The 25647-nt window shown below is 45.5% G+C and overlaps 1 protein-coding gene across 1 annotated transcript in view; it reads left to right on the forward strand.

Annotated features, from left to right (window-relative positions):
• Positions 1 to 2272: 2272 nt before the first annotated feature.
• The window catches only part of ACVR2B (activin A receptor type 2B), a 28543-nt gene continuing 5168 nt past the window's right edge, over positions 2273 to 25647 (forward strand). Inside the window, exons 1-9 of the mRNA XM_029957801.1 lie at positions 2273 to 2357; positions 7067 to 7274; positions 11242 to 11351; positions 12937 to 13088; positions 14786 to 14929; positions 15998 to 16141; positions 17020 to 17168; positions 20847 to 20961; positions 23529 to 23667. Of these exons, the coding sequence (XP_029813661.1) occupies positions 2273 to 2357; positions 7067 to 7274; positions 11242 to 11351; positions 12937 to 13088; positions 14786 to 14929; positions 15998 to 16141; positions 17020 to 17168; positions 20847 to 20961; positions 23529 to 23667 (1246 nt within the window). The remainder of the gene's footprint in view (positions 2358 to 7066; positions 7275 to 11241; positions 11352 to 12936; positions 13089 to 14785; positions 14930 to 15997; positions 16142 to 17019; positions 17169 to 20846; positions 20962 to 23528; positions 23668 to 25647) is intronic.

A 25647-nucleotide genomic window follows, 5' to 3' on the forward strand; every position in this document is an offset into this window, starting at 1 on the left:
GTTTTGCCTGATCTGGCTTAAGAACCAAAACATTCTGCAATAGTTGATGCTTCTAATTAGCCAGGGCAGTGCCCACCCTGGCATTCAGCTGGTTGGAAGAGGCAGGCCCTGGGTATTTGACCATTCTATGCCTGGCTATTGAGTTCCCCAAAGGTGGAGTGAGGTTTTGGCTTGAGAAAAGGGCTCTGCAGAGTCATGGGGGCTCATTTCAGTTCCATGGGGCTCCATCATTTCAAGGCTTTTGTGAAGGAACAGGGAATACACGCAACAAGTCCTCAAATCCTCGTGTTCAGTTACGTACTTAACCACAGATGTCATCACTAGCCTGATGCTTTGCCTAAAAACGTATTTAGACCCTATTACTGAAGTACAGCAGGAATGAAATCACCCCACTTGGGGAATAAGTGCTGCAGCAACACTTAGTAATCATATATTCATTTTGTAGAGATGCAACTGGGTGGTCTCTCCAGAGCAACGTTTTCCAAACATTCCCAGTTACAAGCCTTCATCTGGCTTGATTTTGGGATCTGAAATGCTAGCAATAACTATTTGAAATTCTTTAATTTGCAGCGCTGCACATAATTTCTGGGCAGGTGTCTGAGAAAAGGAGAGTTGGGGGCAGCAGTCCTCTTTCCCTGCCTTTCCCTCCCCACTAGTGCCTCTCAGTGTGCTCCACATATGCTTAGATTGTGGTCTCCCCATTGAAGGTTGTGCCAGAATGCAGCTGTGGGTTCAGAGGTGGCTAGTTTAGCATCCCTGCAGTGCTGAGGGATGGGGAGGGGTGGGTGTGAGCTGGCGCTGAAATGGTTCATCCCAGCAGATGCTGCACTGTAAGGTGAGCACCCAGCAGCCTCTCATTTCCCAGCTCTGCTCATCCATGCTGTGGTTTGAGGGATAGCTCTTGAAAACAAACCCAAACCTCAAACAAAGGGCCCGACTTTCATAATCACACGTGCAAGAATGCATCCGCAGTTGCTTAATTGCTACATGCAATTACCCTCCAAATTAGAGGGCAATTACCCCAATTCAGTGTACAATCTCTGTCATTTTACATTATAAAATTACATGTACAAATAGCTGTATAGGGACATAACGAAGTGTTTGCAAATAGCTTCAGTTGCATACACAGTTTCATATATAAAGCCCGGTGGTTTTGACAGTCAGGCAAACAGACTGTCTGGTAAATCACTCAGTGTTTATGCAGACTATTTTGACACATCCCATCTTTTCATATATACTTTCTTTTTAGGTTTTCAAAAGGGGACAGGCAGAGATAAAGAGCTGAGATTTATAGCAGCCTTCAGCCTTTGGGAAGATATTCCCTATGTATCTCATTATGAGTTAGGAGCGCAGCAACTGCTAACACCTAGACCTGGAGTTGCCACGCTGGATCTTGGCCATAATTTAGAAGCTGTTGGATAATGATGCAGCCTCAGTGATCTGTCAGCGACTCCAAATTAGGAGAGCAGAGTTTAGTCTCAGATCAGCAGCAGGGTCCCATGCATCAGCAGGCTGAATTCCTTCAGTTCAAGAGGACCCTTTTTTAATGAGCTCCCTCTGTGCCTTGCAACTCCCAAGTAGAGACGAGAGGTCCTCCTGTGTCGCATGGTGCTTCAACTGCTCTTCCCATCATTATGTGCCTCAGATAGGTGCTGGGGATCTTGCTTGGCAAAAACCCAGTGATGCTTCAGTCATTTGGAGCGGAAAATTGACCCAAGGGTATCGGCATAATGGTAGTTCCTCAGGACTGAGGTCAAAAGGTTGATTTCCACCCCAAAAATGGGTGATGGTGGGTAGCCTCCCTCTGCCTTCGTGATGTATGGGAGTTATTTGGGCTTTATATTTTGTGCAAAGGTACTTCTGTGCAGCTTTTGTTCGAGGAGAAGCCACACTGCGTCATCCCCAAAGCGCTGGGTGGATGCAGTGGGATGCCAGAAACCCATCTGCTCCTGCAAAGCCTGATGCTTCCTTAGACTTTGATTTCAAATGGGACTTCAGGCTTTATTCCTTAAATGACTGTTTGTGGATCGTGGTATTAAAACGTTGATCGTTTTTGCCTGGTTGCTGGCACGAGACTTTTCCGTGGAGAGGACTGGGACTAATAGTGGGCTGCACTGCTGGGCATGCTGTGCTTCTGCCCCACGTCCATGCTCCTGCCCCACAGCCATGCTCCTGGTTTGCCTGCTCAGCCTTTCTGCACAGTGTTGCCAGTGCAGTTGTTCTGCCTCCAGTAGTTTCCACCCAGCTGTGGTGGAAACATCTCCCCTGCAAAATGGCAAATGGATGGCAGGAGCCAGCAGATCCCACCTGTGATTGTACCTGTTACCTGTACCTAACGGGAACCCCTTCTCCTATTGGTAAGAAACAGCTTTTTTTTCCAGATTTTGCATTATGGCTGGCAGAATAGGGTTAGGCAGGAGGGGAACGGGGACCCAATGAATTAAACCAGGTTCCAAACAGTGATATTCAAACACTTGCTTAGCAAATGTTTTATATCTCATTGTGCCCAAGTCCTGCTGACTTTCTGCCAAAAGCTGAGCGGTTCCCTGGGATGTTTATTTTCCATCCTGAGTGAGCAGGATGTTACCAGGCAGTGCCACTGAATGAAGGAGCTGAGGAGCTTTTCTACATACCAAGGCTGCTGTGAGGGAGGTGACAAGAGTGTTGTGAGGAGGGGAGAGCAGGTCTGGGGGGACACAGCCCCTTTAGTCCATCCCAAGATGTGTTTGTGACTGTACTGAAAGGCTTTTGTTTCAGGAAAGGTTCTTTTGCCCAAAATTAGTTGTGTCCCTTCTCTCAGATACTCAGGTTTGGTACAACACTTCTCTTGAGCCAGGTTATGCTGAAATGAGAAGCAGGACATGGTTGATCTGTGCCTATTATGGAGTCATTTGGGCTGGAAGGGACCTTTAGAGGGCATCTAGTTCAACTCATCTGCAGTGATCAGGGACATCTTCAATTACATCAGGTTTCTCAAAGCCCTGTCCAACCTGACAGTGAATCTTTCCAAGGATAAGACATCTACCATCACTCTGAGCAACCTGTTCCAGTGTTTTGTCATCCTCATAGTAAAAATTTCTTCCTTACATCTAATCCAAATTGACTCTCTTTTAGTTACAAACCATTACCCAATGTCCAGCTCAGCATTTCTTACAGACCTGTAGTGGCTTTGGGGGTATCCATTGCCCAAGGGGGGAAGAGGAGACAGAAGAGACTACAGGGCTCCCTGGAGTTACAGGAACAAAGCTCAGATTTCCTTCTCTTAATCACTACCCCACCTATCTCCCTCAAAGGGACAAAACCCTGTTTTGATTCTCCCTCCCTCTGTTCAGTTGAGGGTTTTAATGCAGTGAGGGCAGAACAGGCAGTTAGCTGCAAACTTTGGTCTCTGCGTGATCCATTACAGAGCAAGGTGTGAGTGTTTCTTGATGAGCTAAAGCAGCAGGTAAATTAATACCCAGACCTGGAGCCGTGCCCCTTCCTGCTGAGACCATCTTGGGCACAAACAGAAGGGTTTCTTGCAGTCTTGAGCACCCAGCAGGGTGAGGATCCTACCAAATGGCTTTTAAAAAGATCTGAGAGCAGGCAACAAACACGCAGGTTTTTTAAGTGTCTTCTTAATGCAAGCATCCTTAAGAACTGTTTTAAAGAAAGCATACATATATTTAGTCATCCATAACTTTATGCATGCTTTTATTCAACTCATCTAAACTTTGACAGCGGGGGGAAAGCTGGGAAAGGCCTTTTTCCTGGCACGGTTGCTGTTTGCAGAGTTGGGTTTGCATGTTTGCAAGCAGCTCTTAGTCTTCAGCTGAAACTTGTTCCAGAAAAGACAACTGTCTTGGGGGAAGGGAGTCTGGGCTCAGCACAGGATTTAGCAGCCTTGGTTTGCTGGTCCCAGAGCCGATACAACTTCTGCTTCGTATCTTTTCAACATCCCCTTTTCAAAGCACAGTGGAAATATCAAATCTCACTGCAGCTATGTGCATTGCATTTGCAGTTGTTGCAGGTGGAGAAAACAGAGGCTACACAGTATTTCTTGAGGTTACAGATGGAGGTGGCTGAGCCAGGATTAGATTTTGGGGCTGATTTGCAGTAAAATGGTTCATTAAACCTTCCAGCTTTCTGAGAGACAGAGTTAGGGAGGGAGAGGAAATTTCCATCTTGATCAAAAGCGAGATTCGGTTTGGGATGATGAAAATGATATTACAAAATGTATTTCCAGGAGGAGAGCAGAAGGTGATAGTGAGTATTAACTATCAGGTATTAGCTGGAAGCCATGCAGTGTATTACAGTGAAGGTGCATTTTACAATGAGGATGGGGAAACACTGGCACAGGTTGTCCAGAGAGGTGGTGGGTGCCCCATCCCTAGAAGCATTCACAGCCGGGTTGGATGGGTCTTTGAGCAGCCTGGTCTAGTTGGAGATGTCCCTGCTTATTGCAGGGAGGTTGGACTACATGACCTTTAAGGGTCTTTTCCAACCCAAAACATTCTATGATCCCATGAAGCCAAGATATTTACTCTTTTCTTTACAAATAAAAATATATCTCCCTCTCTCCCCCTGCTCCCCCTCCCCCCCAAAAAAGCTCCTTTGCTTTCCTGCTGATTTAACTAGTATTTAGCAAAAATGCTTAATCTGCCCTAACAAAGCATGGTGTAAGTATCAAGAGAACAAATATCAAGGCTTTAACAAGGAGTGTCAATATTGACACTGTTCTGTGTTGAGGGATATTGGTAGGTTGTTTTCATTATAGTAAGCAACTTGTCAGAGGAAAACTCTGATGGAGCTTTGCAAGCACTGATAAAGCCTGCAGGTGCTATTGATATTGAGCTCTTGTTCGTGTGTGCTTTGAATATAATTTCCAGTTTCAAAAGTCAGCTTTATGACATTCTCATACCCCTACTCCCTTGCAGTCTCTCCCACGATGCAGATTAAATGTTCTTCCCCCAAAAAAGTGTTATTGAAGGATTGAACACCTCTTCAGCCTGCAAAGACATCTTCCTAGTGTGATGTGTTTGCTCTGTACCACGGAAATTACCCATTGCTGAGTCCAGGTGTTGGGACTGGGAGCAGACTGGATGCATCACCCCTAGCTTGTACAGAATCTATGGTTTCTTCTGCAACCTTCTTGAAGTTCTATTTCTACTCTGTGTCAGGTCACCTGCTTTCCTTTCTTGATGCCTGTGGGGCAGTTGGGGGTTGATTCCCTAAAACAGATCAGGCTACACTGAATAGCTTGAAAGAAATCTGTTTCTCAAGCTCCATCTCTAAAGGGATCTCCATGCACTGCATAATTGGAGGTGAATTCTGCTTGGAGACTGGACAGCTTGAGGAGCTGCAGGCTGTGGAAGGGCAGGTCAGACTCCCCATAGAATCCTGATCACCTGGGACAAGTTGTTTAACTTGATGTGTTGAATCTTCCATTGGAAGTAATACTCCCTTCTCCGGCTGGGTGTTGTGAGGGTACTTACATCGGTGGATGGGTGTTCAAGTATGGAATTGATGAAGATACAGGAGGTATCTGGAACTGGTACCTGTGCTGGGCGCTTTCTCTGCCAGCTCTCAACCACTTTCTGCTCAGTGTCTTATGAAGACTGAATTGCATCCACTTGCAGAGACCTCTCAGAAGGGGCTGGTTTGCCATGTTGAGCGGGAATCACAGGCTGGATTGCACATGGACAGTCCAGACATGGTCCTGATTGCCTTAAGCTCAACATTAAAGGTTGCACGACCTTCGGAGAGGATAGTCATGAAAGGACTGCAAAATTTTCCAGCCAGAAGCTTAATTCTATGGTTTACAGAGGTCTGGCTATTCTAAGAGCAGAGCACTTTCATTTCACCGTCCTGTGGGATCTCTTTGTGTTTTCTACCCAAGTTGTCAACACGTTTTATTGGGATACCTGCATTTTCCATGACTACAGTCCATCAAAATAATGGCTGGGTCTCACCTTGCCTTAGGTTGGGTAATCCCAAAGAGAGATGGCTGCAGGGCATTTCAGGATTTATGGAATCATGAGCTTCATGGTACAAGGCTCATGGTGCCTTTTCCGTTTGTCTACTTACGAACTGTGTTTGTTTCATTCTTCGTTTTGTTTTAAACTATTCCTCAAAATGCCACAAAGCAGCATATTTCCAAATGAAGAGAGGATTTCTATGGTTTGGGACAAAACAGGTCACCTGCAGATATCAGTGTTCCCTTACTTGACTCTGTTTTTAATGGATGTGTCTGCAATCATGTTTCAGTTCTGCCCCGTGGTGTCTATGAAGGAATTGTTTCCCTAGGGGCAGTAGGAACCCATGGTCCTTTGGTACAAAGCTCCAAAGGGAAAAAGACCCACAGATTCCTTTGTTTGTAATGACCAAGCATCCATTTGGATGGCCAGAGTTGTTTGGGGAACAGAGTTGTCTTTTGCTAAAGGTCTGGCATGGGTAGAGAAGGCACCATGAGCTGTGTCAACTGCAGCTAAAAATATTGCATTTATCATATGGAGACTTACTCAAATAAGCCTGAACTCGGACCTAAGTGAGGAATGGTCTGGCCCTCCTCTGCGGGATGAATGTTTTCTGTTCTCAGTTATGTCCTACTCATGTAAGCAACTATTTATTTTTACGTGATGTTTTCCAAAATAGTGGTGAGGAGTGAGAGTGACTGTGTTGTGTGAAGAGCCAACAAGCATCAAGTAGCACCCTGGGAGGTTGTTTTTTCCCAAACAGGGTTTCTGTGGCTAGAGAATACTGGGTATGGGTTGCACATGTATCCCCTTTTTAAGGTCCTGTGGTTGACACACTGGCCAGAGGAGATCTGGGGAGGTCTCAGCTGGGCTCTTGACTTCACCATGAGCTCCTGCTGTGAGCTTAGGCAAACTTGACCTCTCCATTCCCCACCCCACACCAGAGAAGAAGAATAATCTCCACGCTGTGCTGAGGCTCTCACTGACGAACTGTTTAGCTCCCAGGGAATCAAATGTATGCGTCACCCAAAACAGAGCCACGCGGAGATGTGTTTCCCAGTATCTATTTCTGATTTTACCTGAGCGTTCTTGGGGTTTGAATTTTTCTTCAGGGCCGGGCCATGGGGAGGCTGAGACGAGGGAGTGCATCTACTACAATGCCAACTGGGAGCTGGAAAAGACCAACCAGAGTGGTGTGGAGCGCTGTGAGGGGGAGAAGGACAAGCGGCTCCACTGCTACGCCTCCTGGAGAAACAACTCGGGCTCCATCGAGCTGGTGAAGAAAGGCTGCTGGTTAGATGACTTCAACTGCTATGACAGGTAATGGCCTAACTGGTTTATCTAAATACAGGTTTAATTGTTCCTCTAAGTGTAAAAGCTCATAATTTGTGCATTGAGGAAAAGAAAGCGAGTCCAAGTCCATTGACCCATTCATCCCGTCTAGTTACTTCTGTTGCTAATGCAGCTCTCAGAATTGTCACTTACCTGCTTTGACATTCTAAATAGAAGCTGCAAAAGGCACTTTTAGGGGTTTTGTGTTTTGTTTGGGTTCCATTTTTTCCTTAGCAAAGCTTTGATAATTCTGGCATGCATTGAAAAACCATCAAGTGAAGAGCAACATGTTCTTCCAAGAGCATTTGGTGATATAAAGGAAAACTTGGAATCATTTGGAGCTGTCTAGAAAAGCACAGATATCTGAGGGTGGTTAGGGATTGAGGTATTCTGACGTTTGTGATGCTGCAAAAAGTTTGTTCTTTGGCTGAGTCAGAGAGATGGGCTGGGAGAAAGAGTGAGGCAGGAAAAGCAACATGTGAGTTAGTGTGTCGCTGCCTGTAGTGATCTGAAAAGGAGTGAGGTTTTGTAGTACGAGGGCTCCAGCCTCATTAAATAGCTGGGAAAATTAACTAGTCTTTTCTCATTTCCCTTGATGCAATTCCACAGAGGGAAAAGAATTACAGCTAAAGAAAACAGCCCTCTGAAGTTTCGCCGTTGAAAAGGACAGTGTTCAGTAGCTCTAGGTTCAGTGTTTCTCTCAAAAAAAACCCCCAAACGACCACCCAACTAAGCCAAGCCCAACGCTTTCAATAAGGGTTAGCAACATAAAGTTCAAGGACTTCCCTTGATATACCACCAATGTGGGTTGAGCTCACATTTGTGAAATTCCCAGTTATGCGTCTTTGTAGCTTCTTATTCCAAAAGTTTTAGAGCATCGGGTCCTGCACTGTGGGGTTGAGCTGGGACTAGATTTGTCCCATGGATAAAGAGTTTTCTCCCTTTGGTGCTGTACACTTTCCCTGCTTTTGTGCCCATTGTCTTAGCTTATCTCGACTGTGAGTTGTTCCTCATCTTCATTCTATTATTAGCTCTAGGGTTGCTTTCCCACCACACCTATTCCCTTGCCAATTGAGGAGCCAAGCTCTATATATAGTTAATTTTTTTTTTCTTTCCTAATAAATCAATCCTCCTTGGCCCATTAGTCATCCTAATGCCGATCCTTCTGAGAACAGAAGGTCACTGTATTTTCCTACTTCCAGGCAGAAGTGTTTACTGTAAACAGATTTCTGCTTTCAGTGCCTGCTCTCGTATCCAGTGACACTTGTATTGTCACTGAGTGTCTCTGCAGGGATGTAGTGGTTCTTAAACTTTGTCATAATGTGTTGCTCTGTTATAATGGTAAAAACTTTCCAGGGCTCCTCACCAGCCTTTTGCAGCCCTGGAATTGAGTATCCAGTATCCCATAGCCTGACTCTTCAAAGCCACAAGTTCCAGGGCAAAGCGAAACGATCTTCTGAGAATTAACAAACAGTACAAGTGTCAAAAGCAACATTTGAAATAAAGGTTAGCTTTAATAAGTAAAGGAGTAAAGGCTCTTTAAATGCAGTCCTTTTTACTTTTTCTCTTCCCTTGAGTGCCCTTGGCAGATATTCATGCATCCCAAATGGCAAAAATGGCTAAAAAGATGATTTTTTGATCAATGGTTCTGTGCTGATGCCCTTTTTGTTTCTGCCTTTGGCACCTTTGGATGCTGAGCTCCCAGAAGCAGCCTTGGGACTTGCACTTGTGCTCGTATCTCCCTGGATGCAGGGCATGGTCCTGTTCTGCTGGCTGCTGGTGCTCTCGGAGCACAGGCAGCATGTGCCAAGTGCTGCCTCCTTGTCGCTGGAAGGTGGAAAAATTTAGGAGTGCAAGAGTTGGGACATCGAAGGTGACGGCTCCTTACTCTGTTCTTTATCTTAAGGAAACGAGAACGTGGCACATGTACATTTAAGGTTATGGGAAAAAGGTAGTGTTTAAAAATCGACTTGTGTGCGCTCTCGTTTATTTACACAGACCCGCCGGGGAGGTCATGTACACCTTCCCTTGGATGTGAGCACGTGAAACACTCTGAAACGTGCCCTCACTGCCACAGAAAAATGTGTCATTCCCACTGTAATGCTCATTTGTAATATTTGCTAAGTATAACATGTCATACGTACCTGGGTGGCTTCCCTGAGCGTGCACCAACTCAAAGACAGGGATAATGAATTGCAGATGTGGAACAGGCTGTTTTCGCTCATTAGCTTGATTTCTTAACCAACAGATTTAGCAAAGGATGTGTTTTCTATTGAAGACTCCAACACTGATGCTGTTAAATCCAAAGGGCTTGTTATCTGATTTCATGAAAAAGCATCTGGAAACATGTTTAACTTGTTGAAACATCTTTGTTCATTTGAATAAGTCAAATGGCTGCTTTTTTGCTTTGAAGCAAAAAATAAAAGCCTGAAAAACAAACCAAGTGCTTCCTAGCTGAGACCTTGCAGGAGACAGTTTGGCTATAGCCAGTTTTTTTCCCCCCAAGAAGAATAAAGCACCAAAAACTACCCAGTGTTAAGACTGAAGAGAGCCCTTCCTGTTCTTCTCGTGGCAGTGTGTCAGTGATACCACAGAAAGGGAGGCTTGGCATGGATTCAGAAATGAGTAATAATGTCAAACACATATGATTGTTTTGCTACTTCCTCCAAGTGGTTGAGGGAAGGAAGTTATGCATATAATTTAGCTGGGCTTCAGGAAATAGTTTGATACAGCTCTCTGTGGAGAGCAGCTTTGCAAGCCTAATAACTAAAAGCAGAGGGTAACATAGCAAAAGGAGGCTGGGAAGGGAAGCAGCATTTAAGAATTGAAAGAAATTACTGCTAGAGCACTGCAAAAATCACCGCGCATCTCTTTTGGCATTGATCTGTGGGGAGAGGGAGGATGTGTGGAAGTGGAGTTGGTCTGATCTGTGGAGATCCTCCAACGCCTTGCACAGTGTGGAAGGAAATCTCAGTGCTGGAAAGGCTGTAGCACTACCTGGATAACAGGCAAAGGCAGAAAATGGGAGCTGCAACTTGATTTTCTTAAAGGTTTTTGTACAGGAATAAAATTTTTAAAGGAAGACATGGCACTTGAAAATTAAACTTAAAAAAAAACAACAAATGAGAATCATAGAATCCTAGAATGATTAGGATTGGGAGGGACCTTTAAAGATTATCTCTGTCCAACCCCCTGCCATGGCAGGGACTCCTTCCATAAGACCAAGGATGCACCAAGCCCCATCCAACATAACCTTGAGCACTTCCAGGGATGAGGCAGCTACAACTTCTCTGGGCAACTTGTTCCAGTGCCTCACCACCCTCACAGTAAAGAATTTGTACCTAGTATCTGATCTAAACCTGCACTCCTTCAGTTTGAAGCCATTACCTTGTCCTATCACTACATGCCCTTGAACCTGCAGCCTCCCTCCTGCCTGCAGCAGCAGGGCTGTTCCTGTGTCTGCTGCCCTTCGAGTGCATAGAATTAGTGATGCTCGGGGATGTGGGAGCAGTCTTAGCTCAGCCCTCGTCATATGTTCTTTATGGCACAATCTTTAATTGCATGATCAAATACTTCTCTCCCCTGGCAGCATACATCTGGGCTGTGGGAAGGGCACTGTTCAGGGGCCGAGGTGTCTCTCCATCGTTTTTCTCCCTCTCGTTGCGTTAGCAGCGGCGGCTGTTATTTATTACTCGCCGTCTAATGCCCCTCAGTACATATGGAAGCATTTGTTTCCTTTACGGTCTTTTCAAGGGTCTTTGCTATCCACTGGGGTATTTGAGTGCCAAGTTGTTTTCTGTAAGTGGAGACTGCTGATCTGTGCAGCGCAGGCGCAGGAGAAGGCGTGTGGAGAGGACAGTTTGGGGCAGGTTGGTGCCCAAAGACAAGAGGCAGAAGTTGGCTGACCTTGTTTTTCTCTTTCCTAAATTTCCGTGTCTGTCCCTCCCTGGTGCAGGCAGGAGTGCGTAGCCACAGAAGAAAACCCTCAAGTGTTTTTCTGCTGCTGCGAGGGCAACTATTGCAATGAGAAATTTACCCATTTGCCTGAAGTCACCGGCCCAGAAGGTGAGTGACTGGGAGGAGGGGGAGTTGGGATCTCTTCCTCTAGACCCAGTTTCTGATGACTTTCATAAAAGCATAGCATGTCCTGAGTTGGAAGTGACTCACAAGGATCATCGAGTCTAACTCCTGACCCTGCATAGGACACCCCCAGGAACCCCACCATGTGTGTGAGAGTGTTCTACAAATGCCACTTGAGCTCTGTTAGGCTTGGGGCCATGACCAGTTCCCTGGGAACTCTATTCCAGTGCCCAACAAGCCTCTGGGTGAAGAACCTTTTCCTAATATTTGACCTAAACCTCCCCTCACTCAGCTTCATGCCAACATTGAGTTGTTGGATGTTTTGGTTACAAAGTCCATAAATCCTTTTGCTACAGTTCTTTAGTAGCAGTTTTTTAAGGTTGTTTCACTCTGTGGGTAAAGCCTGTTGTACCAATACCTCGGATACCATCAAAAAGGATTACGTTTTCTTTACGGTGGACAATTCACACTGGGATATTACAAAACAAAGTCCTGCACAAGGGGAAGAGGGCAGAGTGATTTATACAGCATGGAACTAGCCTCAAACTCTTAAAAGGTATTTGACACTCTCTCCGTTAGTTTTCATAGGTCACAGGTCTCCAAATACCTTAAGCATTTGGGATTTTTGCATTTCGTTCTATTTTGTCAGTTTGGGGATTGAAAGGGAATGGGGAGTGGTGTGTGTGTCAGCTTTCAGAGTCTGTGGATATACATCAAGGAAGAAAAGTAATAGCAACCTTCCTCAGAGGCTAATAGAAAAATGTTGATTCTTGAACACTTTCTAAAGTATCATTCAATAAAAACTATTAAAGCAGGTGAATCTTTTCTATGGGATGGTTTCTTCTGCTATGAACTACCTGCATTTGCTGAGATGTTCCAATAGACTGTTGCCAGATTTTCCTGGGCTTTCCTGTTTGTTTTTTAATTGTTTACATGGGTTTTATTATCTCCTGTTATTAATGTACCCCTAGCAACCTAGTGGCAAATATTCTTTCTCTCACAGTTTTTTGTTTGATTTGGCAAGTCTTGCTATTTTTTCCTTCCCTGTCTCCAACATAGCAACATGGCTCCATTTAGTATTCCCATTGTTTGTGTCTCAACTGCACTGATGTAATTTGGAACAAGAACTACTGTGGGAATAGTGCATTTGATTGTGGCTCCGGCAGCATTTTACTAAAAACTGACAACTTGTCAATCACTGTAAAAGGCAAAGCAAAGCTGCAAGGGATTTCGTGCTCTCTTAATACATTTGGAAGGGTTAAGAGCAGGAAATGTTCTGCTTTTATGTACACCAGCAAGAAATACCTATCTTAAATAAAGGTCAGATGGAGGCTCAGCTTGCAAAGTGTGGTTTGGACCATTGTAACTCCATTACTGACAGCCATGTGGAGCAGAGAAAACCATGGGGCCTTGTGAATAGTGTTGGGTGTGACAGGACACACCAGTAAGCATTGTCAGCTTTGGGGCAGAAGGATGGATGGGGTTTGGTTACATCTACGTGTGTAGCTGCCAGTGCTGTTTCTTGCCTGAAGGGTCCTTTTCCCTCATTTACCCTGCTCGTTTCTCACAGTCATCTACGAGCCGCCACCGCCAACGCCCTCCCTGCTCAATATCCTGGTGTACTCCCTGCTCCCCATCGCAGTCCTCTCCATGGCCATCCTCCTGGCATTCTGGATGTACCGGCACCGCAAGCCTCCCTACGGGCACGTCGACATTATTGAGGTGAGGGAGTTGCTCCCCTTTACTCGGGCCTTACAAAAGGCACGGCGGCTGCGCGGTGTATGTTCACATCTGCTTCTGCTTCTCTCTTTTCTGATGGCCTAACTTTTCTTCTCTGTTTTTGGAAGTTGGTGGTACAGTTGTCCTCTGTGTTAGTGTTAGACTGATGGATTTCGATGGGGTTGTCACCATGCCCGAGATTCCTGAAGGATGGAGTTACACAGCCCTGCTTGATGGCCACCCTTCCTCCCAAACTCTCAAACCTGTCGCCTTATTTCGGCCAACTTTGTAGGGGAGAAGAGATAGAGAGATGATAAAGTTCTACCAGCTTTATGGGATGAGGGAAGATGCTTTCCCTGATGAGGCTCAGTTTTTATGAGCCCTCAGAGAATGCATGCAGGAGGTCATCCTCATCATCCAGAGCCATCAGGAACTGGTCCTTGCTGGCTCTGCTGTCCCTTTAGCCTTCTGGTTTCTTCTGAAGGCTGGAGCTGCTACCTCTCCCTCCCTCCTCTGCCCATTACAGCCCATACTATGGGCTCAGCAGGTTGAGAGAGGGGATTCTGCCCCTCTGCTCTGCTCTGATGAGATCCCACCTCAAGTACTGCATCCAGCTCTGGGGTCCTCAACACAGGAAGGACATTGGCCTGTTGGAGTGAGTCTAGATGAGGGCCACCAAATTGATCAGAGGAATGGAGCACCTCTCCTGTGAGGAAAGGCTGAGACAACTGGGGTTGTTCAGCTTGGAAAAGAGGAGATTTTGGAGTGACCAAAGTGCAGCCTTCCAGTACCTGAAGGAAACTTGCAGAAAAGGTGGGGCAAGACTGTTTACAAGAGCATGACAGGACAAGGGGGAATGGGTTCAAATTGAAAGAAAGTAGGTTTAGATTAGACATTAGGTATAAATTTTTTTACTGTGAGGGTGGCGAGGCACCGGGACAGATTGCCCAGGGAAATTGTGCATGCTCCATCCCTGGACTTGTTCAAGACCAGGCTGGATGGGGCTCTGAACAACCTGGTCTAGCTGAAGGTTTCCCTGCCCATGGCAGGGGGGTTGGAACGAGATGATTTTCAAGGTCCCTTTCCAACCCAAACCATTCTATGGTTCTATGATACTGTGAACCTTTCCCATCTGAAAGCAGGTAGGACAGATCTCCAACCCCACGCGTCCTGCAGGGTTCCACTGCCCTCCTGGACAAATGCAGAGTTTAAACAGATACAATCTTTATGGTGCTGACAGACCTGTTTACTGCCCATTGCTGAGGTTATGTGGAACATTCCTAATGAAGTGCAAAGCAGTGGGAGGTTTTAGGTGTAGTTGGCTGTTGGGTCACAAAGATCAAGAGGTTCCTTCTTTTGACAGAAGGTAGACTTGAGGTCATCGGTGTTTTACAGCCCAAAATAGCTCTTGCTATTATATAGGAGTATTCAGGTTTTACCAGAGCGTGGCAGGCAGTAGTTCAACACACAAAGTGACACTTGGAGATGTAGATGATTTTATGTGTTCTATACCAATACCTTACAGAGCAAGATAGGGAATTTCAGGCTGTTCTTACCACAAACAGTATATCTAAATAATCTGTATTAAATAAAATGTGGCTTCTTTACACTTCTTTCCCCACATGCAGTCTCTCCATTTCTCCTGTCACTTTGTTTTACAGTCTACCTTCAGGTGGTGACAGTGTTTTTCTCTTGTGCAGGACCCTGGCCCACCACCCCCTTCTCCCCTGGTTGGCCTAAAACCTCTGCAGCTCTTGGAGATAAAGGCAAGGGGACGCTTTGGCTGCGTGTGGAAGGCTCAGCTGATGAACGACTACGTAGCAGTGAAAATCTTCCCTATTCAGGTGAGTAGGGCACTGCATTAAGTTCTCGCTTGCCAGGCTTCCTCACTGGTGCCGCTCTAAGTGCCTATGGAGATTATGGTTTTTAAGACCATAACAAAGATGCATTTGGGCTCTCATGCTGGGGGAAAAAGTTCAAGGACCCTTCCTTCCTACACTTCTCTCTGCGTTATCTCATTACCAAATGCTTCCTGTAGTAGTACTTGTTGCAACAAGGGCAAAACCAAGCACATTCTGAAAACTGCAGGGTATTTTAACTTTGCAGCAAATGCCTGTGTTTAGGTCCAGGAAGGCAGCGAGCAGCTGCAGTGCCCAGAGTGCACACAAAGGGCCAGAGCCCCGGCTTTGTTGTAAATCTGAACCCAAACCTAGCAAACAGTTTACAGCTTCCAAAGGCAGAGCCCCAGCACTGTGAGAGCTAATTGGACTGCAGCATTTCTGTCAGCTCACGTCTTCTGCTCTAGGAAACCTTTGAACAGTCCTGACTTGATTCTCTAGGAATTGCAGATGAAAAGAGTAAAGCAGTCAAAAGTCAAATGATAGAAGAATGGCTAGAACATCTTTGTACTCCTCCACTGTCTCCTTCTTCATTACTTTTTCACCCCGTATTTGTTGTCATAGCATTGCTAAAGGAGATTTGCACATCTTCTGTCCAAGCCAGCTGTGACCTACTAGTAAATATTCAAAAGAGCCTAGATTAGATTTTTCAATCGCAACAATTACAGCTACAAGGCAGATCTGGGTACTGTATGCACAGGCTTTATTCTTGCGAGCATCTTTAGGAAATCTTATTTCTCAGTGAGGTTGAGTTTGGATTCCTACCCCCTTCCCACACATGGGCTTTAGGAATATCTGAGGATAATTTTGGAGAGGAGAGACTAAGAACAGCAACTTCCAGTCTTTCTCCAGCATCTACTCTTTAGAGAATCAGCCTCACTGTGAAGGGATACATCAGATCCGAACATTGGAAGATGATTTTAAGACTGCTGTGAGCAGCTCTGACTGAACTGAAGGAGCTGTTTGCTTTAAAGGGAAGAATGATCTTTGATGGTGCATTTCTCCCTGCTTTAGGATAAGCAATCTTGGCAGAGTGAGAGGGAGATTTTCAACACTCCTGGCATGAAGCATGAGAACCTTTTGCAATTTATCGCAGCAGAGAAAAGAGGGACAAACCTGGAAACAGAGCTCTGGCTAATCACAGCTTTCCACGACAAGGTAATGTATCATTGCACGTACGTTTTGGAAAGACAGAGAGGCAGCTGGTTGTGAAGCAGTAGGATTTGGTGTCTTATATTCACCCAGAAGCTCCCCTGTAATCTATCCAGTTTGTTCCTGGTGGGCCATGACTATGTGGTAGTGAAGTGCTCCTGCTCCCCTCCTTCAAAGGCCCTTCCTTTAGCGTTCAAGGCTTTTCTATACAAACACAGGATTAATAAAGGTGGGACCCAGGAAGAGAGAGAGGCACAAAAGGCCACAGCTCATGTATGTGGTAGCCACCATCTCTTAATGTGTGTAGAGGGGCCCGTGGGAGCTGGGTGTCACAGACCATTGCAGACCTAGCTTGCCCTTTGTATATGGGGTCTGTGTTTGGTTTTGAGACTTGGGTCCCATCTCCTGTTTCATGGACTGCTTTAGTTATGAAATATCACTAACACTTAAAATAAAACAAACGTGCAAATCCAGGGTTGAGCCAGCAGTGTTATCCCTCTGTTAAATCCAAGGTCTAGTGAGTCAATCGTTACCACAACCAGCTGATACCATGCATGATCTTCTTGCATGGAAGGCTTTCCCCTTTTTTAGGTTAGATGAATTACTCTGGTTTAAGATGATTTTTTTCCCATCCTTACCTCCCTCCTTTTCCCTGGCAAATAAGCAGACATCAGGAGGTCTCTGCTGTCAAGGGCTGAAAATTGATGAACGCTCCTGATTTTTATTTCTCCTTCTTTTACTTCCACTGGTGATTTTTTCACCCCTGTTAAATCAAGGTTCAAATTTCTCGAGCACTCTCCAAACCATTTTCTGAACTGATGATTTGGCACATCTGTCACGTAGCAGGATCTGGGATTAAGAACTGACAATGTCCTGTTCCGCAGGGCTCTCTGACGGATTACCTGAAGGGCAACATAATCAGCTGGAATGAGCTCTGCCATGTTGCAGAAACAATGGCCCGTGGCTTGTCCTACCTTCATGAAGACGTCCCTTGGTGCAAAGGTGAAGGACACAAACCTGCTATAGCACACAGGTATGGCCTCTTTTCATTGACACCATTCAGGTGCTGCGTGCAAACGTTCGCAGCGTCTTTGAGATGATGCTGTTGAATGGAGGAGGAGGTTGTGCCTTTAGGAATTAAATGCCTTTTAACCCAACAAATCCTATGCTAAGACAAGAATTTTTTTCAACTACATATGAAATGGTAAAGAGCAAATTAAGTGTCACGTCCATGAAATAGTATAGTTAGTAGTAGTTGGTGGCAAATGTCCGAAGGGTAGGTGCTTCCCTCTTCCATCAACTCTTCTCTTGACGTGTAGTGGGAAGGGAATACTGTTTGCTGCAGAACTGCTTTTTGAAAGGACTTTACTTGATAATATCATCACATTATAGTCTGTGTATTTCTATGGCTGTACCAGGAGTTGGACCCTATTTTTCCCTGGTTTAGACTGATAACTCCACCATGTGTCTTCCCACAGAGATTTTAATCACGAGGTAAGTAACGGAGAAACTGGAAACACAGAAAATGGCCACTATTTATTTTTCACTGTAGTTTTATAGAGCCCAAATCATGCCAGGGTGATTATGAGAGATACCAGAGCAGGCACCACCCTGCCTCTGAGACCTCCTGGCACATGCTTCAACCTACCTGGGCGGCAGCACCGTGGGGACAGTGTGAATCCAGAAAGCAGTGGGTTAAACCATCCCCACTGCTTTGCCCCTTCTCCGGAGTCCCACATTGCTTGCCCTGGACTAAAGCATCTCTCCTGAGTGGTTTGCTGGTGGCAGGGCAGGGTGGGGGCGGTTTCCAGAAGGGATTTACGCAGGCTACAGGCCGTAATCCGTGGCCATACTCCCCCACCACCCACCACATTTCATCCAGGAGGGACTTAAACCCCATGTCCAGCTGCAGCAATTTGTACCCAATCTAGTGGGACCGGCTTTATGTGTGGCAAGATAATCTCTGTTTCTGCAAGGGTGTCCCTGCCCCCAAAACACCCCACCTCCCCAAACCTGAAGGTTTTGGAGAGGTTGGGGGCTGTTGAAAGAGCCTGCAGCTGCCTTTGTGCTGCTCCTGGAGCTGACCCCTGTGTCCCTGACATTTGTCCCTGTGGAATAAAGGCAGTGGTTTATAGATGAAAATTCCTGAGGGTGGGGAACAGAGGAAGGCTGTAGAAAGGCTTTAAAGCAACAGATCGTGCTCATTAGTGTCCTTGTCCATTTAGCAAATTATAAAAGCTGGAGAATGCAGCATTTGTGTGAATTTAGCACATACCTATGGAAGAGGGATTTCAGGACACAGGGGATTTCTCTTGGATTACCCCACTCCTTTTAATTTTGTTTTTAAAAGAAAACACTAAATGCATTTTAAATCTGGGGAGGGGGATGGAGGGGGTATTTTTGAAAGGCTTCCCACAGTGCGCACCGAGATGCTGGGATTGCCAGGTGGAACTCCCCAGTCCCTGCTGGGCAGAGGTTCAGCCAGCTCCTCACTGGCCCCCAGCACTGTAAGGAGGATTAAGGTTATGGAATCGCTTGTTGGTGCGAAAGTGCCCCCACGTGGAAGCTGAAAATAAAATCTCCAGTGTCTAAATCAAGATAGTGCACCCATTACTCATAATCTGCTTGCTCTGTGTTCCCTAACATTTTGAAGCGTTATATGGAAAAGAATATTTTCTTCTTTTCATGCCACTTTCCGTTATCAGTGACCATTTTAGGATGGTTTAATGCATGCAATTTTAGTGGAAATTCTACTTGGCATGGTTTGGATCAGGTCCCTCTCCCCGGCCTAGATATGTTTGCACCGCAGCTAACACTTGCCAGTTCAAGGTGGTTTGTGGAAAGAAGGAAGGAAAGCGTGGAAAAATGGGGGAATTTATGGAAATGGGGGGGAGAGGGAAGGAAGTGAAAAGGGAAATCCCTTTATCAGGCATCAAGATGTAGGAGTTAACTGTTGCATGCCCAAAGGGCAGTGAGGGTGAGCAGCAGCAATACATGCCCATACCATGGGCATGTAAACCAATAATATTGGTTTACATCTCACATCACAGCAGAACTATATTGTTCAGGCAGACTGTCTGACAGTTTCTGTGTGGGCCTCGCTGAGCCACCATTTCGCAAAAATCTCGTGCACAATCTGTACCATCCTGAGGGCATAATCCCCTAATGCTGGGCGAGCAAAGGAGTTTATCCATGTCATTAGATGATGGCTGTTTTCTGAGCCTGTGGGGAAACTGCTATAGCATGAAAACAGGCAGCCTCTAAGATGACAGGTATTAGGTGAATACTGGTTTATTCTGTGTAACAGATGTGTACCAATGTTTTGGGGGCTCTGTAAAGCTGTACTGTGTCCCCAGAGGTGATGGGGGCTGTTTTCTGCTGGGGTTCACTGGCTGTATGGTGCTCTCCAACTTCACACCCACTTCCCCCATCTTAATCCTCAAGCCAGAAATGCCCATCACGCTGTGTTTAGCTTAGAAAGGATAAATCCTCTCGTCTGATTTTTTAAGCTCAGAATCAGGGGCTGGGTGGCACAGGATGATTTTTGCTCACGGTGCTTTGAGCTGATGCTCTGGCATCTGAGGCTGCAGAGAGCAGCTCTTCTCTATGGTCCAGCAGTTTCTCTCTTCACAAAGAATTTTGACAGGTCTCTCCAGTGTGGAACAATTGTATCTGCCCTCATTAATTATTTTGTGCAGGCCCGCAATGTCCTGCAATCAGCAGGGTCACCGAGTGAATTGATGATAGGGAAATTATAATGCTGAGCATTCAGGACAATTGCCATCTGCTGTCTAAGGTCTGTAATTTAATTAGATTGCCAAACATTCCTTTTCAGATGAAAATGCAGGAAGCCCAGGGAACAGGGCTTTAGTGGTTAGGCATCTCGGTGTGATCTTCCTCCACCCCCTACCCTTTCCAGCCCCTGCAGATTCACCTGAGCTGCCCTGAAATGATCCCACTGCAGCACAGGACTGACACGAATGTCCCCTTCAAGAACAGACCCACCATATCTACTGCAAATGCTTAACACCTGCCTGTCAGCTGCCCAGTCCAATCCTGACAGTGTGTCCAAGCGTGGGCTCACCCCATTCTCTGCTTGCTTCCCTGAATTCTCCAGGGAAGATCGATCCAGCAATTAAAACAGAAGGCTAATCATGACTATGGCCAAAGTCTGTTGAAGCATGTAGTCAGGGTGGAGAGAGTCCTACCAGTAGGTACTGATTTCCAGAAAGATCTAATTTTGTAGATAGGAGCAAACATCCTTAGTAAGATAAAGAGTAATGTACTCCCTTAACCTGTCTTGTTCTTACTGTTGGGAATGGGAAATGCCCAAAGTTGGGGGTCCAGAGCCAGTGCTTGGAGCAAGAAATGGTGCCTTATATACTGCTTGCTTTAATTAAAATAGCCCCTTCAGATGAGATTTCATTTTGAGATTAATTCAATGGGGAGTTCGGCCGACTCTGTGCGGGAAAGCTCAGGGCTGCTTGGTTGTGTTTTAGTGACAAGGGCAGAGAGAGGCAGCCAAATTTGTCAGCACTGACCGTGCTGGGAAGCTGGGGAAGAAAGGAAGGAAGGAGCTGGTTTACTGGGAGCTGGTAAACCTGTAGACATTCAACGTCTGTAGACATGCAACGTTGTGTTGTGTTGCATTGTGATTTAGATGTGTGCCATAGTAAAACCTTCCCAAACTTACTTCTTGGCTTGTCCACAGGGACTTCAAGAGTAAAAATGTCTTGCTGAAGAATGACTTGACGGCAGTGCTAGCTGATTTTGGACTAGCTGTACGGTTTGAACCTGGAAAACCTCCAGGGGACACTCATGGACAGGTAATCATTATTTTTAACATTTTAAAACGTTGGGCTTGCCACAGCTCCTCGGGAGTCAGGGTGGTAGTTTGTATAGATGCATTTAATTCTCTTTGAGATATGTATTTTTCCATAAGAGCTTATGCTCAGTCATACATTCCAGGAGATGCTCTAATATTGGTGAATGGGGAGAGTGCTCGAACCCTCCTGACCACTGTGCAGGTGAGGTCCCCTCAGCCTTGGGGGCAGGTGGCTTCCTCCTTCAGGCACAGGGCTAATTGATTCTTTATGGTTTCAGTAATAAATATTCACAGAATCATAGAATCAGAGATTATCTTGTGTTGGAAGAGACCTCAAGAATAATCTAATCCAACCTTTCTTGGCAAAAGCACAGTCTAGGCAAGATGGCCCAGCACCCTGTCCAGCTGACTCTTCAAAGTGTCCAGTGTTGGGGTATCCACCACTCTCCTAGGGAGATTATTCCAGTGGCTGATTGTTCTCATTGTGAAAAACTTTCCTCTTGTGTCCAATCAGAATCTTCCAGGAGTAACTTGTACCCATTGCCCCTCATCTCCATTTGACTCCCTGTAAAAAGAGAGTCTCCATCTTCTTTGCAGCCACCCTTTAAATGCTGTGAACAAGGAACACTGTGACCAGGTCTCCCCTCAGCCTTTTTTTCTCAAGGCTGAATAAACCAGTTCTCTCAGCCTTTGCTCATAAGACAGCCTTACCAGCCCTTTGATCATCTCTGTGGCCCTTCTCCAGACCCTCTTCAGCCTGTCCATGTATTTTTTGTGTAACAAGGACCAAAACTGAACACAGTATTCCAGATGTGGCCTGCTAAGAGCTGAGCAGAGCGGGATAATGACTCTTTTATTTTTTTCTAGTGATGCCCTTGTTGGTGCAGCCCAGCATCCCATTGACCCTCTACCACAGCAGCTCCATGTATACTCATGCTGAACTTGTAGTCCCACAGGACCCTTCCCACAGAGCTACTGTCCAGCACTCCAACTTATTAAGATTCTTGTTAACCCACCCTTCCAGCCTATCCAGGTCTTCATGCAGGGTGTCTGTCCCTTCCAAAGTGTCCACTTCCTGACTCAGTTTGATATCATCAGCGAGCTTTACCAGGTTACACATGATCCCATGATCTACATCACTTAGGAAGATATTAAACAGTGTTGGGCCCCATGTGGGTCCCTGGGAGACCCCACTTGGGACAGGTTGCCAGTTTGAGAAGGAGCTATTTGCCACCCCCCTCTGGGTGTGACCTGTCAGCCAGTTCCTACCCACTGCACAGAATACTTCTCTAGACTGTAACACAAATATTAATGCTCCTAAATATTAATATTAATACTACAATACAAATATCAATACTTTTAAAATTATTAGTTTGATTTTAAGAATTCAGCCAGGATGGCTGCTTGGTTGACCATTGGCACAGCTGGCTGTGCACTCTGTAAACAATTGACTACATTTTTTATGGGTTCTTAATTTTCTACCTTTGCATTACAGTGAGGGGCCCCTCATTCTTCTCTCGTGCTGGGGCACAACGAATCCATCATCCTGTCCTTGTGTCTCTGGGGTTTTCTTAATTCCCAGCTTCAGTGCAATCTCCCTTTTTTACCTTTATCTCAGAAAGAGTGAACACTCTCTTCTGGGTTAGCCTTCTCCAGCTTTCCTCGTTTTTGTCACCTTTTTTTTTTACTATTTCTGTATTTTGCACACCTTTCCACATCCTGGCTTCCCCCTGTCCTCAGTGCCTCAGGTAACAGCAAGAACAGAAGAGAATTTCTTTAAAGGAAAATATTAAAGGTGTTTTAATTCCTGTATTAAAAAGGTGCTTCTCCCTTGCTGTCCTCTCCATTCTCCTACATAATGGGCTAAACACACAAGGGAGGCACTCTAATGAGGACTGAATCTCCCTCAAAACAAGATGAGATCTTTTCCAAACCATGGCAAACCAGAGCAAGGTGGACTTTGCAGGGTTCATGTTTTACTGTTTCTGTGGATGCAGGAGATTGTTTTACCCAGGCCTGTCAAACCAACACCTTTTCCTACCTTTTCAGGATATATCAATTTTTCTCTTCTCTGCTTTTATATATATATGTATATATATATTTTTTTTGTTGTTGTTTCTTTGAGTGAAAGAGGATTGGACTTTCAATGACTAGGATAACCAAGTCAGATTTGACCTCAGGTGTTTTGTATGTCTCCAAAGACAGCATTTTCTCATGCTGTGTGTGATGCTGGAGCAACAAGCAGTGGGATGCAGGGAGGGCAGGATTTCATCCATACTCAGCGTGCCACACTGCGTTTAAATTGGACCTGTAATGTGCACTGAATGAATATCACACACGTAGCCAGGCACTTTGGCTTTTCCCTTCATGTAGCTTATCTGGACTCGAGTGATCTTAATGAGAATCGGTGTCAGAAGAAACAGCTCCCTTTTGCTTGTTTTTCCAGTGAGGTGCACCTTTAGCAGCAGTGGCCTCAAGGGCAATGAGAGCAGCTGTCACTCATCTCCAGCCAGAGGAGGCTGAGGGGCCCAACTGGAATGTAACTTGAGTTGTGTTTTTTCTCTGCAGGTGGGAACAAGGAGGTATATGGCTCCCGAAGTGTTAGAGGGAGCAATCAACTTCCAACGAGATGCGTTCCTGAGGATAGACATGTATGCGATGGGACTGGTGTTGTGGGAGCTAGTCTCCAGATGTAGAGCAGTTGATGGTAAGAATAAAGATCCTCTCTTCCCTGGGGAGGGCTCGGTTTCAGTGTGGTTTGGTGGTCCAGAGAATGGCTCTGTCTCTGTTTAAAAAAAATGACAACCAATAGCATATTTTTCTTAAGCAGCGAACCTGTTTTTCATTTGTTTTTTAACATAAGCTGTCACTCTCTGTAGATAATAACCTTTGTAGTGTTCAAGTCTCAAAGTGCTTTTTACTACGTTGGTTGCATTGCAAATTTGCTGAGAACTCAGAAGGAGGAGTAGGGGGTTCCTCCAGGATGAGTGTCCTTTAATCCTGAGCTTGCTCTGTGCTGCTCTTCTTGGCACTCTGCATTCCTGCCTGTGACCAAGTAGGCTTTGAGCTCCAGAGAAGAGCTATGCAGCCACCTTGGCTGTCACCTTGCTTATGCAGGTCAGTGTGGTAGCCTGAATGGAAAACACCTCAGCAAAATAGTGGGAACATGGGGCTGAAAGGACCTACCTGGGTCAGCGAGCCCGTTTCCCTGCTGTCATAAGTCGTTAGTTATTGATCTTTGACTTTTGCTGATGAAGTGGGCTTTCTCTCAGAAGTGGGCTGAGTTGTTCTATCCACAGCTTTGGAGTACCTCACTTTCTCCTGAAGGATCTAAAAGAATGAACTTCATGGTGTCTGCTTGGTGTCAGGTTTTTTATCTTAAAATTATGTGGGACAGTGAGGCATCTTTTCTGTCCAAATAGCACATCTGCCCTTTGGTGACTCCTTCACCATGTGCAGGACCTCACCCCTGGACAGGAAAGCAATCATGTCATTGTAGTAGCTCCCAGGCTGCTTCCTCCAACTTTTTTCTTGTATAGATATGGGTGGTCTGAACTGAAGTTCATAAAACAGCAGCACCTCAGCTGGACTTCAAATGTTTTCGTTAGCATTACAGGAGTACTGAGGAGCTTGATTATAATTAGGATGTCTGCACAGGTGTGTGATAATAGAAGATCTCTTCTTCAAAAATTTACAATCTAACCAGGTAAAATGCTGGAGGAGCAGGAACTGAGGAGCACAGTAGGGTGAAACAGTGGTACTCAGGTCACTCATGTAGGCTTAACCCTTCTCTGTTGAGGTACCCCAAATATCCCCTTGAATTTTTTTCTGCCACCTTTGTGATCTCCTTTCCACTCTTCTCAGGTAGCAGCTGGCCAAGATACTCCAGGTGCCACACACAGCACCATTAAATCAGAGGGAAAGCTTCCTTTTGCACTTCTAGCTCAGAAGTGATGTTGTGTAAACAGCAGATTTTGCTTGGAGATCACCAGTGCAGCTCTCCATAGCTTGGATTCCTCTTGGAGGAAGAGGAGAGGAAAGTCATGAGCGTTACTGAGCCCTCTGTTGGAGCGAGTGTTTCAGTTTGGTTTACTGACTGGCATTGAGTCAACAAGAAAAATGGTAAAGCCAGTTTAGTGATTTCATTTTTTAGAGTACTTAAACATCATGTTGCTGGTGTCACAGTTCATGGCCAGATGAAGTGGTCAGCTCTTTTATTTTAATCTGGAAAGACCCTCTTGAAATACCTCTACTCTTCCAAGTGATTGCTTTTTGCTGCTGAGAAACCGCTAGTGATGCCACTGAGCACCCTGAGAAAGCCAATCAGTTAAGATGAGCTGCTGTTTTTGAGAGAGCATCTACACGTTGCCAAAAGCCAAATGATGTTTCAATAAGCCGAAGTTATTGCTACCATCCAGCATCTACACTGATACTCATAGCAGTTGTCTCATTCCCGTGGCCCAGGGCAGTTGACAGCCATAACTGGTCTAACTAAAGTGTTCAGAAATCATTTTACACTTAGGAGCTGGTACCTGGAACAAGTGCGTCTGGCTCCAGCATGTCAGGGCTGACTCAAACCTATGAGCAAGCCAGATCACGAAGCACGAAACTCTAAGTGTTGCATATAGTTGACCTCACTAGTCAGTGCTAAAATGAAACTATTCTCATGCTGAAACCTTTCTCTAAG

This window comes from Manacus vitellinus, unplaced genomic scaffold (assembly GCF_001715985.3).
Source record: "Manacus vitellinus isolate BGI_N305 unplaced genomic scaffold, ASM171598v3 scaffold_12_pilon, whole genome shotgun sequence".
NCBI lineage: Eukaryota > Metazoa > Chordata > Aves > Passeriformes > Pipridae > Manacus > Manacus vitellinus.